At 40.0% G+C, this 16,135-nt stretch overlaps 1 protein-coding gene across 9 annotated transcripts in view; it reads right to left on the bottom strand.

The window, feature by feature from the left end:
* Positions 1-916: 916 nt before the first annotated feature.
* The window catches only part of ABLIM2 (actin binding LIM protein family member 2), a 141,688-nt gene continuing 126,469 nt past the window's right edge, over positions 917-16,135 (bottom strand). For 8 of the 9 annotated variants that reach the window (XM_075194413.1, XM_075194394.1, XM_075194412.1 and 5 more), the window contains one exon: positions 917-9,338. In XM_075194413.1, coding sequence (XP_075050514.1) covers positions 9,225-9,338 — 114 coding nt within the window. In that variant the 3' untranslated portion in view covers positions 917-9,224. The remainder of the gene's footprint in view (positions 9,339-16,135) is intronic. The other variant, XM_075194392.1, reaches the window with a different exon arrangement.

Raw genomic sequence — 16,135 nt, 5'->3', positions numbered from 1 at the left:
TCTGTAGACTGAGGAAGCGATATGACTAATGTATGTGCTCTTCATATAGCAGCATTAGGATGTACTATCACTGTCATTTATATACATCGTGCCCGGATCTGAAGATCTGTCACTACTAATTTCATAATTATACTGACAAAATGTAGAAGTTTTTTTGCTAGTTTTACATTTGGCAAAAATTCATTCATTATTTCAAAGAGTCAACCTCATTCTACAACATACTGTGTAACTGACACCCATCAATCATACTGTAACAGACACCCATCAATCATACTACAACATATACTGTAACTGACACCCATCATACTACAACATACACTGTAACTGACACCCATCAGTCATACTACAACATATACTGTAACTGAAACCCATCAATCATACTACAACATATACTGTAACCGACACCCATCAATCATACTACAACATATACTGTAACTGACACCCATCAATCATACTACAACATATACTGTAACTGACACCCATCAATCATACTACAACATATACTGCAACTGACACCCATCATACTACAACATATACTGTAACTGACACCCATCAATCATACTACAACATATACTGTAACTGAAACCCATCAATCATACTACAACATATACTGTAACCGACACCCATCAATCATACTACAACATATACTGTAACTGACACCCATCAATCATACTACAACATATACTGTAACTGACACCCATCAATCATACTACAACATATACTGTAACTGACACCCATCAATCATACTACAACATATACTGTAACTGACACCCATCAATCATACTACAACATATACTGTAACTGACACCCATCAATTATACTACAACATACAATGTAACTGACACCCATCATACTACAACATATACTGTAACTGACACCCATCAGTCATACTACAACATATACTGTAACTGACACCCATCAATCATACTACAACATATACTGTAACTGACACCCATCAATCATACTACAACATATACTGTAACCGACACCCATCAATCATACTACAACATATACTGTAACTGACACCCATCAATCATACTACAACATATACTGTAACTGACACCCATCAATCATACTACAACATATACTGTAACTGACACCCATCAATCATACTACAACATATACTGTAACTGACACCCATCAATCATACTACAACATACAATGTAACTGACACCCATCAATCATACTACAACATATTCTGTAACTGACACCCATCATACTACAACATATTCTGTAACTGACACCCATCAATCATACTACAACATATACTGTAACTGACACCCATCAATCATACTACAACATATACTGTAACTGACACCCATCAATCATACTACAACATATACTGTAACTGACACCCATCATACTACAACATATACTGTAACTGACACCCATCAATCATACTACAACATATACTGTAACTGACACCCATCAATCATACTACAACATATACTGTAACTGACAACCATCAATCATACTACAACATATACTGTAACTGACACCCATCAATCATACTACAATATATACTGTAACTGACACCCATCATACTACAACATATACTGTAACTGACACCCATCAATCATACTACAACATACACTGTAACTGACACCCATCAATCATACTACAACATATACTGTAACTGTTAATGCCAGCAATCATTACCACATATACTGATGTGACAATGCAAAGCCAAAAAATGGTCTGAATTGCAGGTAAAGTAGAGCACTAACTTGGCTTAAATATATAGGATATAAGAAGTAAACAAGGGCTAGATATATCAAACCTTCTACAAAAAGTGGAGGTGTTACCATAGCAACCAATGAGATTCTAGCTATTATTTATCTTGTACATTCTAGAAAAATGATTGGTTGCTACTGGCAACACCTCCACTTTTCCTTTTATAATGTTTAAAATATCTACCACCAAGAGTTAAAATAAATAACTGTATTCCCTGGTCTCTTTATCGCTAGCGGATTAGATTTAAACTGCTGGGTGTTATATTCTTAATCTAGCTAGCAAGCCATTTCCCCATTAGTATTATCCTTTATCTATATAGCACCAACATAATATGCAGCACTGTACAGAGAATGTTTATTCCGGCCCCAGTAGAGCTTACAGTCTAATTATCCTACCCCTGAATTTGGGGAGTCCTCTCGGGAGATTAGGATACACTACTGGATCTCTTTCTTGAGAGGGGTGGGGCAGCACGGTGGCTAAGTGGTAGCACTTCTGCCTCACAGCACTGGGGTCATGAGTTCAATTCCTAACCATGGCCTTATCTGTGAGGAGTTTGTATGTTCTCCCTGTGTTTGCGTGGGTTTCCTCCAGGTGCTCCAGTTTCCTCCCACACTCCAAAAACATACTAGTAGGTTAATTGGCTGCTATCAAAAATTGACCCTAGTCTCTGTCTGTCTGTCAGTCTCCCTCTCTGTCTGTGTGTGAGTGTGTGTCTATATTAGGGAATTTAGACTGTGAGCTCCAATGGGGCAGGGACAGATGTGAATGAGTTCTCTGTACAGCGCTGCGGAATCAGTGGCACTATATAAATAAATGATGATGATGATGAGGGGTGTTGATTTGCATCATGAGGCCCCACCTCCTCCGTGAGAAGACACAACGGGCGTCACTGCCCAGTGGTGGGTGGGGCTGATGACACAAGTCAGAAAGGACGAGTGTGAAATAAGCTCTGGAGAGTCCGGGGTCATCCGCCCTTTACATTGATCTGAGAGAATAGGCAGGAATATTTTGGAAGGAATATACAGGATTCCTATGTTTGATTGGGATTTTAATAAAACTATGCTATTACTTTTTTTATCCGTTGGTTCTTTCTGGGATAGCAGCATAGAAAGATGCATGACAGATTATAAACTTGCGAGCAGGGCAACGCTTCCCTTTCTGTCTGTCTGTATTACCCAGTATTGTTTTATCACTGTGTTTGTCCCCAATTGTAAAGCGCTACGGAATTTGCTGGCGCTATATAAATAAATGTTGATGATGACACTTTCCTGTTCACAACAGGTCGTCAATAGATTATTTTACGCATCGTAATTTTATAGAGCTAATCTCACATTGCATTTGTTTATTTGGGATCATAAGAGATCAGCGGAATAACAAAACAGTTTAGAGTTCCTTCTTTCATTGTTTGTCATATAAACCATATAACGTATACATCTCAACTTCAGTATCCATCACACTGTTGGTGTAACAGAGCCAACAGTAAAACAGAGCAGTGTTATCTCTAACTAATTTATTGTTTCTCTCCCTCTCGGTGATACATTCTCCTTCACCCAAAGCAAAACTATGGTTAAAACTCCAGATGCCATTCATTATGTGTATGTTTATCATAGTTTGGCTTAGTGCTACTTTATGAACCTTATTTTTTTTCACTCTTTGGGGGTGTATACAATTGTGCACGTTGTGCTGCTCATGTATCTGTGTACTACTGTACCCCAACATGGCTGATTGTCCTGCACATCTCTATGTGGTGCGAGGAGAAATCTACGATGTTACATCGTCGCGGACTGCCCCCATGACCGCTGCGGAGGCCCTCCGCAGACAGTTGTATACCTTGGGGTATATTTACTAAACTGCGGGTTAAAAAAAAAAAGTGGAGATGTTGCCTATAGCAACCAATCAGATGCTAGCTGTCATATATTTAGCACATTCTCCAAAATGACAGCTAGAATCTGATTGGTTGCTATAGGCAACATCACCACTCTTGGTTTAAATATACCCCCTTATGTCTATTGTGGTGTTTTTTTGTAATATTTATTAAAAAAAATAGTTAAACTGGTTAGTTTACATAACTGTGGGGCGTAACGCTAACTACAAGTAAACACAATCATTATATTGCTGGCAAATTAACAATGGTAAAGGAGTTAAATACATATCTGACCATCTTATCATTTTTGGGCACCTTTCAATGACATGCTTGTTCTCTCCTCTCAGCACTTTCTCAGAAAACAGATTAACCAGCTCCAGATGTGATCCATCCCATTCCACTAGTCCCTCAGGTTATCTCATTAATACTCTTGTTACTTCATAAACTCCAGCAAGGCTGGGGCCTTTTGCACTATTTCAGTAAATAGCAACTACTTAAAATTTCCCTGTCATCTAAAAACAGTGGAGGCGGCCATTTTGTGCACTGAGCCAATATTTAGCCAATGAGCTCCCTGGAAACTAGTGATGTCACTGAGGCAGGACGTAACAATTGTACACCTCATAGCTTGCTCAATAATATTTTCCTACAGCTGAAAACTTTTTGGCGCGACCCAGTTTTATATATAAATAGGATACATCCTCATCATTTATTTATATAGCGCCACTAATTCTGCAGCGCTGTACAGAGAACTCATATCAGTCCCTGCCCCAATAAAGGTTACAGTCTAAATTTCCTAACATACACAATCAGACAGAGAGAGAGACTAAGGTCAATTTTGATAGCAGCCAATTAACCTACTAGTATGTTTTTGGATTGTGGGAGGAAACTGGAGCACCCGGAGGAAACCCACGCAAACACGTGGAGAACATACAAACTCCACACAGATAAGGCCATGGTCGGGAATCGAACTCTTGACTCCAGTGCTGTGAGGCAGAAGTGCTAACCACTGAGCCACTGTGCATACCTCCCAGCTTAGGCGGCACCGGGACAGGGGGTGTGGTCATTACACAATGTGGGTGTGGTCACACCACAATGGGGCGTAGTCACACTTGGCGTGCCTCATTGTCACCTCTCCTTCAGTCACCTGTTCACCGCCAGCTCTGCAATGCACTGGAGTCCAGTGCATTGCAGAGCTGGCGGTGAACAGCCGTAACTTACAATTCTAGTGCCCTGGGCCAGAAAGACAAATGCCGCCCCCCAGCCCTCAATTTTAACCAAATTAACCTAAAATATTCCTAAATTGCGCCCCCCTTCAGCGCTGCGCCCTGGGCGGTCGCCCCTGTGGCACAGCCCTAGTTACGGCCCTGCACTGGACAGACAATACTTACAACGGATCGGGACAAAGCTGTCCCAATCGGAATGGTGGGACAGAGCCCTCAGATCGGGACTGTCCTACGTGAATCGGTACGGCTGGGAATGCATACATTCTCTGCTTTTCTCTCAATTAATACTAATTTAATAATTAATATCTAATTTATTTGTATATGACACCTACATATCAAAAGAAAAAATACTGTCAGAAATTACACAGGATAAAACTAATGTAGATTAATAAAATGCAACGTATATTATCTAAGCATCTGGGGAATAGTTAATAGGCAAATTAGTTCTCTCAATACAATATGATTTATGCATGTGCTTAAATAAATCATTAAATGTCAGTTCATATTGATTACAATTCAATGGTTTATTACAACTGGATCCAAGCCACACAGTAAAGTACATATCTATATTAAATGTAATCTTTATTTCTTTGAATATTAAGACATATAGCTAGCCATATGTGTGTTAATAAATAACTTTTATATTTTAATAAGCTTTTTAAAACTGTATTCTTCTGATAAATTAGATATATTTATATTATGAATAGGAATTACATATCCAATTTGTAAATATGATTAATATTTAGAGTTACCCCATGTCCCTTTCTTTGGGGTGGTCACAGAATTCATTTGGTGGGTGGTAATAATCTTATAATCTACAGTAACAAGATAACAAGATATAAAGACGAGGATAGTTAGCTGTAAGGTGACTTAAAATAAATGTATTTTCTATAGTTTCTTATTATGTGTAGCAAGGGGCCTGTTGAAATGGGTGTGGTAGGGTTTTCCGGCTCAGACAAACTCGACACAGTAGAGAGCGACGGAAATCTACCAATGAGAACACAACCTGCCATGTACAAATTGCGACTTACCAAGTTAATGACGAGTGGTGTTTGTTGGGTGTGTCTGAGCCGGGAAAATAACTACCACCGGTTGAAATACAGTTCTCTCATGAACACTGATATTTAGTTTAGTTTAGTTATAATAGAGAAGTGCTGGTCATACCCTCAAAGATCAAAATTTATTCAGCAGGAAGAAAAAACAAGTAATTGCTAGCTATTTCCATACTCGGCATTCTAAAGTCATGTACAAATATTGACTGACCTCCCATACAGTATATATTATATATACGTGATATTTACTGAGCGCTGATAAGTACTAAACTGAGCCATATACACAGTGTATATCTCTACGCTTCATTTGATGGGAGCTGTCAGTCAGATATAAACATACTCTAAAATTATGTTAAACATAATCTCTACCTAGCAGACATAGTGGGTCCAAATAGTCCTCTAGCACAAGTGCAGTATTACAACTAAAGATGAGTTAATAAATGTAAACTGCATCAGCTACAGGCGCTGTAACCCGTAGTCTTCACCTGCGGCCCCTTAGCAGCATGGGGACACCTGTCTTCATGTACCCTGTTAGTCTGAATTATAGGAATATAATAATTGAGACAATTTTGGGTGTATAAAAAGGTGTCTGTCCTAGGAATACCATGAGACATGGGAACCCTAACTCTAACAAGCCTTCTGGTGTATTTGTTTTGTTTTTGTAGGGATTAAGCATATTTTGGGTGCCGGATATACAAGACTACTCATGTATATACAGTTCCACAAAACTAGCAGCTAATTGTCAGGGTGCATGGTGATACATATTCATTCAGAGATGCTACGTATAGATAGGTAACAGAAGAATGGATAAGCATTTGTGCACTGGGTTGATATTTTTTTTCTTTTTTTACCATAAAATGTAAAAAAATTATTCATCTTCAATACTCTGAGTCTAATAAAGACAACTTTCTACATAGACTGCACAACCAAAATGAGATTGCTGAATATATCTAAGAGAAATAGCCCCCTCTAGAGGATTCATGGCAGAAGTGCAGCAATAGTTGTATCCTTTCTAAGATACAAGAAAGAGATATATAAGTGGGAGGTTTATGATGGGGTGTATGCTGTTTTTTCCTTACTGGACCAGCACCAGATGAGTCTAATCCAGAGTAGCCATATAATACATCAATGTATCAGATATTACAAACTACACAAATCTGACATTGGAAGTAAAAAGAGCATATATTTCCCATTAATTTACTGAGTTATTAAAGCCCCGAATGAGGGTGAAACAAGCAGCAATTTGAGAGAAACTAAGAAAAGATTAATATCATGATACGGGTAGGCTAAGAGCAGTCACAGACCACAAAGTGTGAAGGACGGGCAATCCCATCTCATCAAGGGCAGTGCCCATGGGGGTGTAATGGGAGAGGCAGCTGCACAACAGAGATATACAGATATACATTTTGCCGTCCTGTTGTAAATGACCGTCAAAGTATAATACAATGTATAATAAGACAAAAACACAATCTGTAATTTCTGCAGTGTCCGCACCACCATCTTTACTGATGTAACATGGAGTGACTGTACAATACATACACTGCAACCTTTAACACACTCTCAACTCTGATCCTAACCGACCCCCCCCCCCCTCCTCCTCTTCCAGCAGTCCAGGTTTTAAGGATATGCCACCTGTACTTGGCTTATTTAGTGTAATTTTAATTAAACCACCGGTGCTTAATCACTCTTATCTCCCTGTTTCTTCTTAAAATAAGCATCTTAACTTTTGCACAAGATAAGATCACTAATGAATCAGGCCCAGAATGTGAGAAAATCCTTTACATAAATAGTGTTTTCAAACTGCAAAGATAAAGTTTAGGACACTTTGCTACTGTAATCACAATCCCATTTTCCACACCTCAAAAGTAAAGCATTGTTCTGGAAACCTCAGGGAACAGCTGACAGCAGGTCTCTTCCCCTAAATGACCCACTTTACTATTGCTCTGCTCCCAATTTTCCAACATATACACATAAGATATAATTCATTGGTTGATGTTAAAGGAGTTTTCAATTACCATTAATGACTTAATTTATTCCAGATTCATTCACTTTGTGAATTTAGAGAGGAAAACGGAAAGCAGAGGAATTTGGGGAAAATGTATTATGTTGCTCGTTATGGCCTATTCATTACATGGAATGGATGCTGAAATTACATATTATATGTGTTGGTTGCAAAGGGGGTATCAAAATGTCCAGGCACCACAGTAATCAACACATTGTTTATAGGGCAACTGCTTCTCCAACTTATTATTTAACGTATAGCCTAACAACCGGTGGGTACAAGCATTTTGTGGGTTGGATCCAATGTTTATGAAAATGCAACCGATTTGTTCACCGGGAACCAGTGATATCCCTCTGTGCCTCAATGTCTCAGTGATGTCACTGGTTTCTAGTGAATGGGATAGGCTGCATCCTCAGCGATGTCACTGGATCCTTGTAACTTGATAGGCTGCATCCTTAGTGATGTCACTGGTTCCTTGTAACTCGATAGGCTGCATGCTCAGTGATGTCACTGGTTCCTTGTAACTCGATAGGCTGCATGCTCAGTGATGTCACTGGTTCCTATTGAATAGATAGGCTGCATTCTCATGAACAATGGCTAGTCTGTAGGCAATGGGTACTCTTTAAGAGAATGGAGAAAATATTTTTTTGCTCAAGAATACAAAGCTGTGTGTAAATAAAATGCCATCCCTTTCTCTACAGACCAGGCATAGAGGTGGTCAATCTTAGCCGCACTGACCTTAGCATCTGTAAGCACACTTTAACACTTGCATGCCTTTGAGAATCCAAGAGTCTTGAAAGAATATAAATCTTACAGTGACATTTTAACAGAAATAGAATACAAAATAAATAATGAAGCATACAATAATGCTTGAGGTTTCGTCTTTCAAACAAAACTCAATTACTAAATGTCCATGACTTTATATGTCAGTATTGACTCTTTAGTGTTAGTGAATACACAGATGTAGTAAGCATCGGCCTAGTTTGGAACATATGAAAAGTTTTGTTATCTGGTTAGTCTAGTGTTCACACCTATAGTCAAGCACATATCATGAGGGCAAACATGGCTTACATGCAGGTCTTTGGCCTTCACTGTCGAACCACGTGGATCAGATGAATGATGTGGATACAGACTGTTCTTGTAATCCTGATGGACAGTGGTCTGTATTGTTATGTTCCTGGGCTGCAGGAAATACTGTAAATAAAGCAACGTAGAAGAGACATTGGCTGGAAGGCGATGCGAGAACTGGCTGGCCCCGTGGAACAGTCTTGTCTTACTCTTCCTAAACAAAGAGTTGTAACTACATATGGCAGTTCCGGCAGGAGTAAGCGAGGCTGGAGTAACGGAGGCTAGAAAAGCAGAGCCTTCTTCTTCATGTCGTTTCTCTTCCACAGTGCCAGGCGATCAAACTCCTCGATAGTCATGGCGAAGACTTGATGGAACTCCTCCGACGACAAGTGTCTCTTCGTTGTGACCATGTAAGAGAAGAAACAACATGGCAGGTAATCTTGTTAGCAAACAACTCTATCTGCACACTCATCATGACATAACAAAATCCTGTTGTGAATTAAATAAAAGTGGAGGACAGTTAAGAAGATAATCACTTTCTCTGATTCTTTCAGTGAATTCCAATACTTTACAAGTCTCTTTGAGATTGCTCTGGTAGGTCTGAGGTTGGGCTTGGGGTTTGTGTGGTGGGTCGGCGTTTGTGAACCATTTAGTTGTGGACTTACTTGGTTTTAAAATAAAATATATATAAAATGTTGTTCTCTGTACTATGTAATCCCATTGCACCCTGCACTGTACGGCGGTGCGACCGGCCTTTATTCCCTGCTACTGCGGCAGCAGGGAGGACCTGGTCTCCTTACAACATGGGGACAACCTCAGGTCACAAAGCAACAATGGGGAACCAATTGTCAGTGTTCCCAGTCACATGATCACTCTGATAACCAATCACAACAATCAGTAAAATTCTAATTAACTCTTTGTTTCCCCATATTAGTTGTTAGGTTACAAAAAAAAAATCCAACCATAACTCCTGGCCCTATATCTAATCCAAGTCTTGTAATATATTAATATATATATATATATATATATATATATATATATATATATATATATAAAAAATCCCTATGACATAGTAGTAAAAAATGCTTTTTTTCTGGGGCTGCGCTGATTGTATAAAAATAACTATGGGAACGAAACAAATTGTATTTAATCCAATATGCTACCAAATAAAAGGGCCTATCACATATGAAACAAAAAATATATATATAAAATTCACTTACTTTAAGCTTGGAAATAAACGTTACAACTGAATAACAACACAACAATTGTTCCTGTCATTACAGTTCACACTACATCTGGCGATGAAGGGGTTAATGTAAAATCAATACATAGGTGCAGGTCCAGCTTAGAACAACTTGAACGCAAAATTGTGACTATTGCATACATGCGAAAAATGCGTATACACTTTCAGTGCTGTGGCTGTGATTTGGGGATACAACTTTAAATCCAGGATATAGATGAATCTTAGACACAAAAATGCAGCTGTCAACACATAAACTTACAATGCATATCTTAAAGATGTCAAAGATAGATGTATTTCAGAGGGGCAGCTTGTGTCTGTACATCCTTACTGTACTGAACTTACACGTGACTACCCCACCTCCCGGAGACGTAAGTGTAAGATACGTGAAACTCAATATACAAATGCGAGTGGTGCGCATGCACAAGTCACATTTTTTTACTTGGCAAAAATGGCCTTGTATCCAACCTTAAGTGAGGCAGCGAGTGAGGATGCTGCAAGTGTAATATGTTGGGGTATTCACTGATACAATAACAGATTGAAAACAGAATTTGGCAAAATACAACTACACCCTCCTTTAAAACATTGTATAGAACAATCCAAACACTTGATAGCTGAACCCGAACACACAGACGCCACAACACCAACGCTTTTTAAGATAAGTCATTCCCACCCTCCCAGAGGCTACCAGCCCTGCACTAAAAAGATATGTTGCTCGTCGTGTGGGGGCTAGGGTAATTACCATAATTAGGGGACCACTGGATTGAATAAGACTGCCCAAATCAGTACCAGAAACATGGTGTAGGGCACACAACTCATGATGTTTATAGTAGAAATTGTAATAATAATATCTTAAACAGCAAGCTAGCAGTTATAGGAGGCATCTACTTATAAACACCCAGCAAGTGAGGCAGGGTATGCTGAGACTTGTAGTTACATCACACCTGGAGAACCACAGGTAATCCAGTCGGGGCCGTCTCTTCCATAGGGCATGATGGGCAGGTGCCCGGGGGCCCTGCAGCCCAAGGGGCCCATCAGAGGCAGCTAAAAAAAAAAAGTTCCTGAAAGAAAATACTTACCTTGCTCTCAGCTGGCGATCCGGATCCCTCCCTGGTCTCCTCCTCCGTGCTGCGCTCGCTGTGCATGTCGGGCGTGACGTCATCACGCCCGCCCGACATCCATTGCGGAGCGCGACGGAGGAGAAGACCAGGGAGGGAGCCAGATTGCCAGCTGAGAGCAAGGGAAGTATTTTCTTCTTTTTTTTTTTCAGGAACTTTTTTCTCTCGCTGCCTCTGACGGGCCCCCTGGGCTGCAGGGCCCATGTATATAATCTTTCTTTTTTTTTTTTATATAAATAGGGGCCCGGTGCACTGCTTTGCCCGGGGGGCCCAAATGTTGTTAAGAGGGCCCTGAATCCAGTGCTGGCCTAGTGTCTTATACAGGGTACTCTACAAAGGGGGGTGAATAGGAAAACGTACATACATCATATATACCCAGGGGCTTGTGGGTAATTTAAAAAAAATGCAGGTAGCCCAGTGATCCCGCCCAAGGTACCCCAACTATGGGACCGGCCCCGTCCCAGGGGGGCAGATGCCCCCCTGCCCCCTCCCAGCCCAGCCTGCCCCTTGTACATACATAGAAACATGTAATAAATATACACAAAAAAAACACTTACAGCATATAGTTAGACTGAGATGTAATACAGAATATAACTGTTTATTAGGGCACACAATGAATAATAAAAGCGTATGGCGTATATTGTATCAAGAAAATGTGTAGGTGGATTCTAGCTCTCTTTCTGGCAGTCCAACCTAGAGCATGTACTACATGGGAAAACTCACTCAACATATAAAATATATTAATATGTTGAAAATGCTGTTGTGGTGAGATCATACTTGCAAAATTGACCACATTGTATGGTCTTTATTTCCTCTCAAACAAAACTTTGGCAAAAATTCTCTATATCCTGTGAAAAGAGCAGACGTTAGATCAACACTGAAGAGCGGGATTTAATCACTACAGTAGGATGAAGGTAAATATAATGCTTTTTCCAAAAATACAGTCTCCATATTTTGATGTTTACAAGTAACTTTGTCTTGAGAGTTAAAAAAGGTTTATACTTAATAGGATGGTGGCGATTGTTTGTGATGCCACCTAATTGCGTCAGTCTGTCTAGATAAACCGATTACATAAAAAACCTCTTCCATAAGCTGGTGTTATAGTGGCACTTTAGAATGCTTCACTTTCCCAGCCAGAAAAACACAGCATTCTAAAATGCCACACAACAGTCAATGGGTTTTCAGTCATACCAGACATGAGATAAGTTCTGAGCACAGGGCTTTGATAGCTGAATCTCTTTGAAGTGTTTCTAGTATGACAGAGAAGACACATTTACCATTCAGGATGCCATGCTTTTGTTAATGGGAAACTGTGCCAGGGGGTGAGGGGAGCACCAGTTGGAAGCCACAATCTCTGTGATTGATGCTTCTGGTTGGTCTTTCCTCCCACACACCCCCTCCGGTTTTCTGCTGGGGCTGGAAGATGAACTATGGAGCAGCCACTGGGGAAAGGTGGTATTAGGTGGTAATGGCTCTAATGTACAGTAAGAATGATGTTTTATAAAATATCATGCTAGTCTATGTGGTGGAAACTAATACAGTTCATATAATAGGAAAATGATCACAATGGATAAGGTCAATGTAGTTCCACAAAGTCCAATGCAGTTCCACAAAGACCAATTAGTTTCCACAAAGGCCAATTAGTTTCCACAAAGGCTGATGTGGTTCCCCAAAGTCCATTGTGGTTCCCCAAAGTCCAATGTGGTTCCCCAAAGTCCATTGTGGTTCCCCAAAGTCCAAAGTGGTTCCAGAAAGACCAATGCAATTCCCCAAAGACCAATGTGGTTCCACAAAGGCTCATGTGGTTCCACAAAGCCCATTGTGGTTCCCTAAAGACCGATGCAGTTCCATAGAAGTCAATGCTATTTCAAATCTTTACTAAAAATTATTTTACATTTCTAATGAATGTAGAAAATAACATTCAAGTATCCGAGGGCTGATCAGTAGGCTGGTAAATAGCAGCTTTTGGGCAAACCTAGCTTACGAATCTGTCAGGCTTTGCCAACCCATACAGTCCCTTAAATATTCAGAGTTGACCCGAATCTTGATCCCAGTATAAATGACTGTGAGCTGACAGAGTAAGACTGAGTACTGCGGGATTTGTGGTGGAACCCCACAGTGATACTAGTTAGGCGGAGAGGACTTGCTTTATCAACTTTAGCATTTAGCTGTCCTAGAAGTAAAAACAAAACCCTCACTATAATGACAGTTTTGGCCTGTTTTAAGCAGCCCCTCTAAAGAATGAGCACTGTACTAGTAATACACTGTATAAAATAATAAATACAGCAGTAAGTATAATAAACAGGTGATGTCAGCCAAATGTGGGGAATTACGTCTAATAGTGACCTTCGGGCACGTCAGAGCTCGGGATGTTAGGCTTTGCCCATGGTGACCTGTATTACTTACATTACATACAGCGCAGGAGGAAAGTGGCAGCTTTCCTGAGGATCCGCTTATAGTCCACCATCAGCATCTTGTATTTATGCAGGTGCTCTGCATTATAACGCATCCCTCTCACACCCCGATCTTACATTACTTTCCTCGCACACATGGCTGTTGTGTTTGTTATTCATCCCTCGAACTCCAGGGCATGTTTGATGCCTCAGATCTCTTCTAAGTAATATAAATCGAGGCCACACCTGGTCTAAGACCCAAGATCAGAATAAACAGCAAATAATCAGCAGCAGCCGTCCGGCTGATGGCAGCTAATCTCCTTGTGCCATCCAACTGCAGCTGTATGTTGGGGGCAACCGGTCTTAAATCCCTGCTGCTGTATATAGGATTATTATTATTATCCTTTATTTATGAAGCACGGAATTATTACGCAGCTCTATACATTGAAGGAACAGTTATACAAACACATTGGGCTTGATGGAAGTTCGTCCGGCAATATTATTGAGCTCCGAAAAGCTTGATCTGAAGATGGTGATAGTCATTCAAACCTATGGGGAGAGCATCGGAGGAGAGGGATCTTCGCAGTAAAGACTCCTGGTCACAACCTGTTTTCCTTATAAAACAGTCATCGCCGGGACAGCCTCCTATCAGATGCGCTGCGCTGACATGATACATGATACTTAACGGGGCAAAAATCTAATAACTTTTACATAAATAATTACATAATTTACGTGTAGTTCCGCCCGTTTTCAAATCAAAGTGTTTAAGATACGTTACAATTTGAATATGGCTGGATATATACGCTCAGTATAAATAGTACTTTATGTACGTAGACTCACAGAACAGATTAAATAATTATAAATTCTCCAGTGCTGTTCCCCACTTATGGAATTCCCTACCACGCCCAATCAGACTTTCCCACAGCCTTCTAACCTTTAGACGCTCACTAAAACCCCATCACTTTTTTTAAAGCTTACCTTATTCCTGATGATATTACCCACACTAATACACCCTCACAGCTGCTCCAATCTCCACTCTGAGCCACACTCGCTCCTCTTGTTTCAGCTGTACCCTCTTCCACTTAGAATATAAGCTCTGTAATGAGCAGGGTCCTTCATACCCTTTGTTTTCATGTCTGCATTTATTTTGTCTGCCTTGTATGTCTTAGTTTTATGTATATCCTTGTTTTATGTATGTCTCTGTTTTATATATGTCCTTTTTATGTATGTCCTTGTTTTATGTATATCCTAGTTTTATGTATGTCCTTGTTTTATGTATGTCCTTGTTTTATGTATGTCCTTGTTTTATGTATGTCCTTGTTTTATGTATGTCCTTGTTTTATGTATGTCCTTGTTTTATGTATGTCCTTGCTTTATGTATGTATGTCTTTGTGTTATGTATGTCCTTGTTTTATGTATGTCCTTGTTTTATGTATGTCCTTGCTTTATGTATGTCTTTGTGTTATGTATGTCCTGTTTTCCCTACTGTGGTGCCTTACAAATGTACAATAATAATAATAATAATAATAATAATAATAATAAATAAGCCGATAAGAGAAGCAGTCACTGAGTGCCTCTTACCTATCCACAACAAAACAAATATCCTCTAACATAATCTTCATGTAAAGAGACACATGTATCTCTAGTGGACGGCTGGTGTGAGAAAAGACATTTCTTACTGTAACACAGGACAGATCCATTCATGAAATCCAGATGTCTGAGCCTTATGTATTCTCACACTGGCGCTGCTGGTGTTATTTTATTTTATTTTATCATAATCCTGGCTTAGAAAAATAAGCCTGTGAAATCAATATCACTTGCCGAGTAATCATGTGAAACACACATTGAAGTGTTTAGGGAACAAGTACCAATTCCATCTAACAAGATTCTCTGTGATTGATATCCAAGCTCCTCAGTGGCTGATCGCCATTGCTGGGGATATTATGCAAATGGTAAATGGATAAAATAGTATTTTTATTGTTGGTGGGCATAAGAACAGATCTGCCGCTTCTGATTATCATCATCATCATCATCATTTATTTATATAGCGCCACTAATTCCGTAGCGCTGTACAGAGAACTCACTCATATCAGTCCCTGCCCCATTGGGGCTTACAGTCTAAATTCTCACACACACACACACACACACACACACACACACACACACACAGACTAGGGTCAATTTTGTTAGCAGCCAATTGACCTACTAGTATATTTTTGGAGTGTGGGAGGAAACCGGAGCACCTGGAGGAAACCCACGCAAACAAGGGGAGAACATACAAACGCCACACAGATAAGGCCATGGTCAGGAATCGAACTCATGACCCCAGAGCTGTGAGGCAGAAGTGCTAAGCACTGAGCCACCGTGCTGCCCCATTAGGGGATAAGAGCATTTATAAAGTGTACCCCACTGTCTGCACAGAGTGGAGGCAGCCATTTTGT

Source organism: Mixophyes fleayi, chromosome 1 (assembly GCF_038048845.1).
Source record: "Mixophyes fleayi isolate aMixFle1 chromosome 1, aMixFle1.hap1, whole genome shotgun sequence".
Classification (NCBI taxonomy): Eukaryota; Metazoa; Chordata; class Amphibia; order Anura; family Limnodynastidae; genus Mixophyes; species Mixophyes fleayi.
This window is presented reverse-complemented; position numbering and strand designations above follow the sequence as displayed.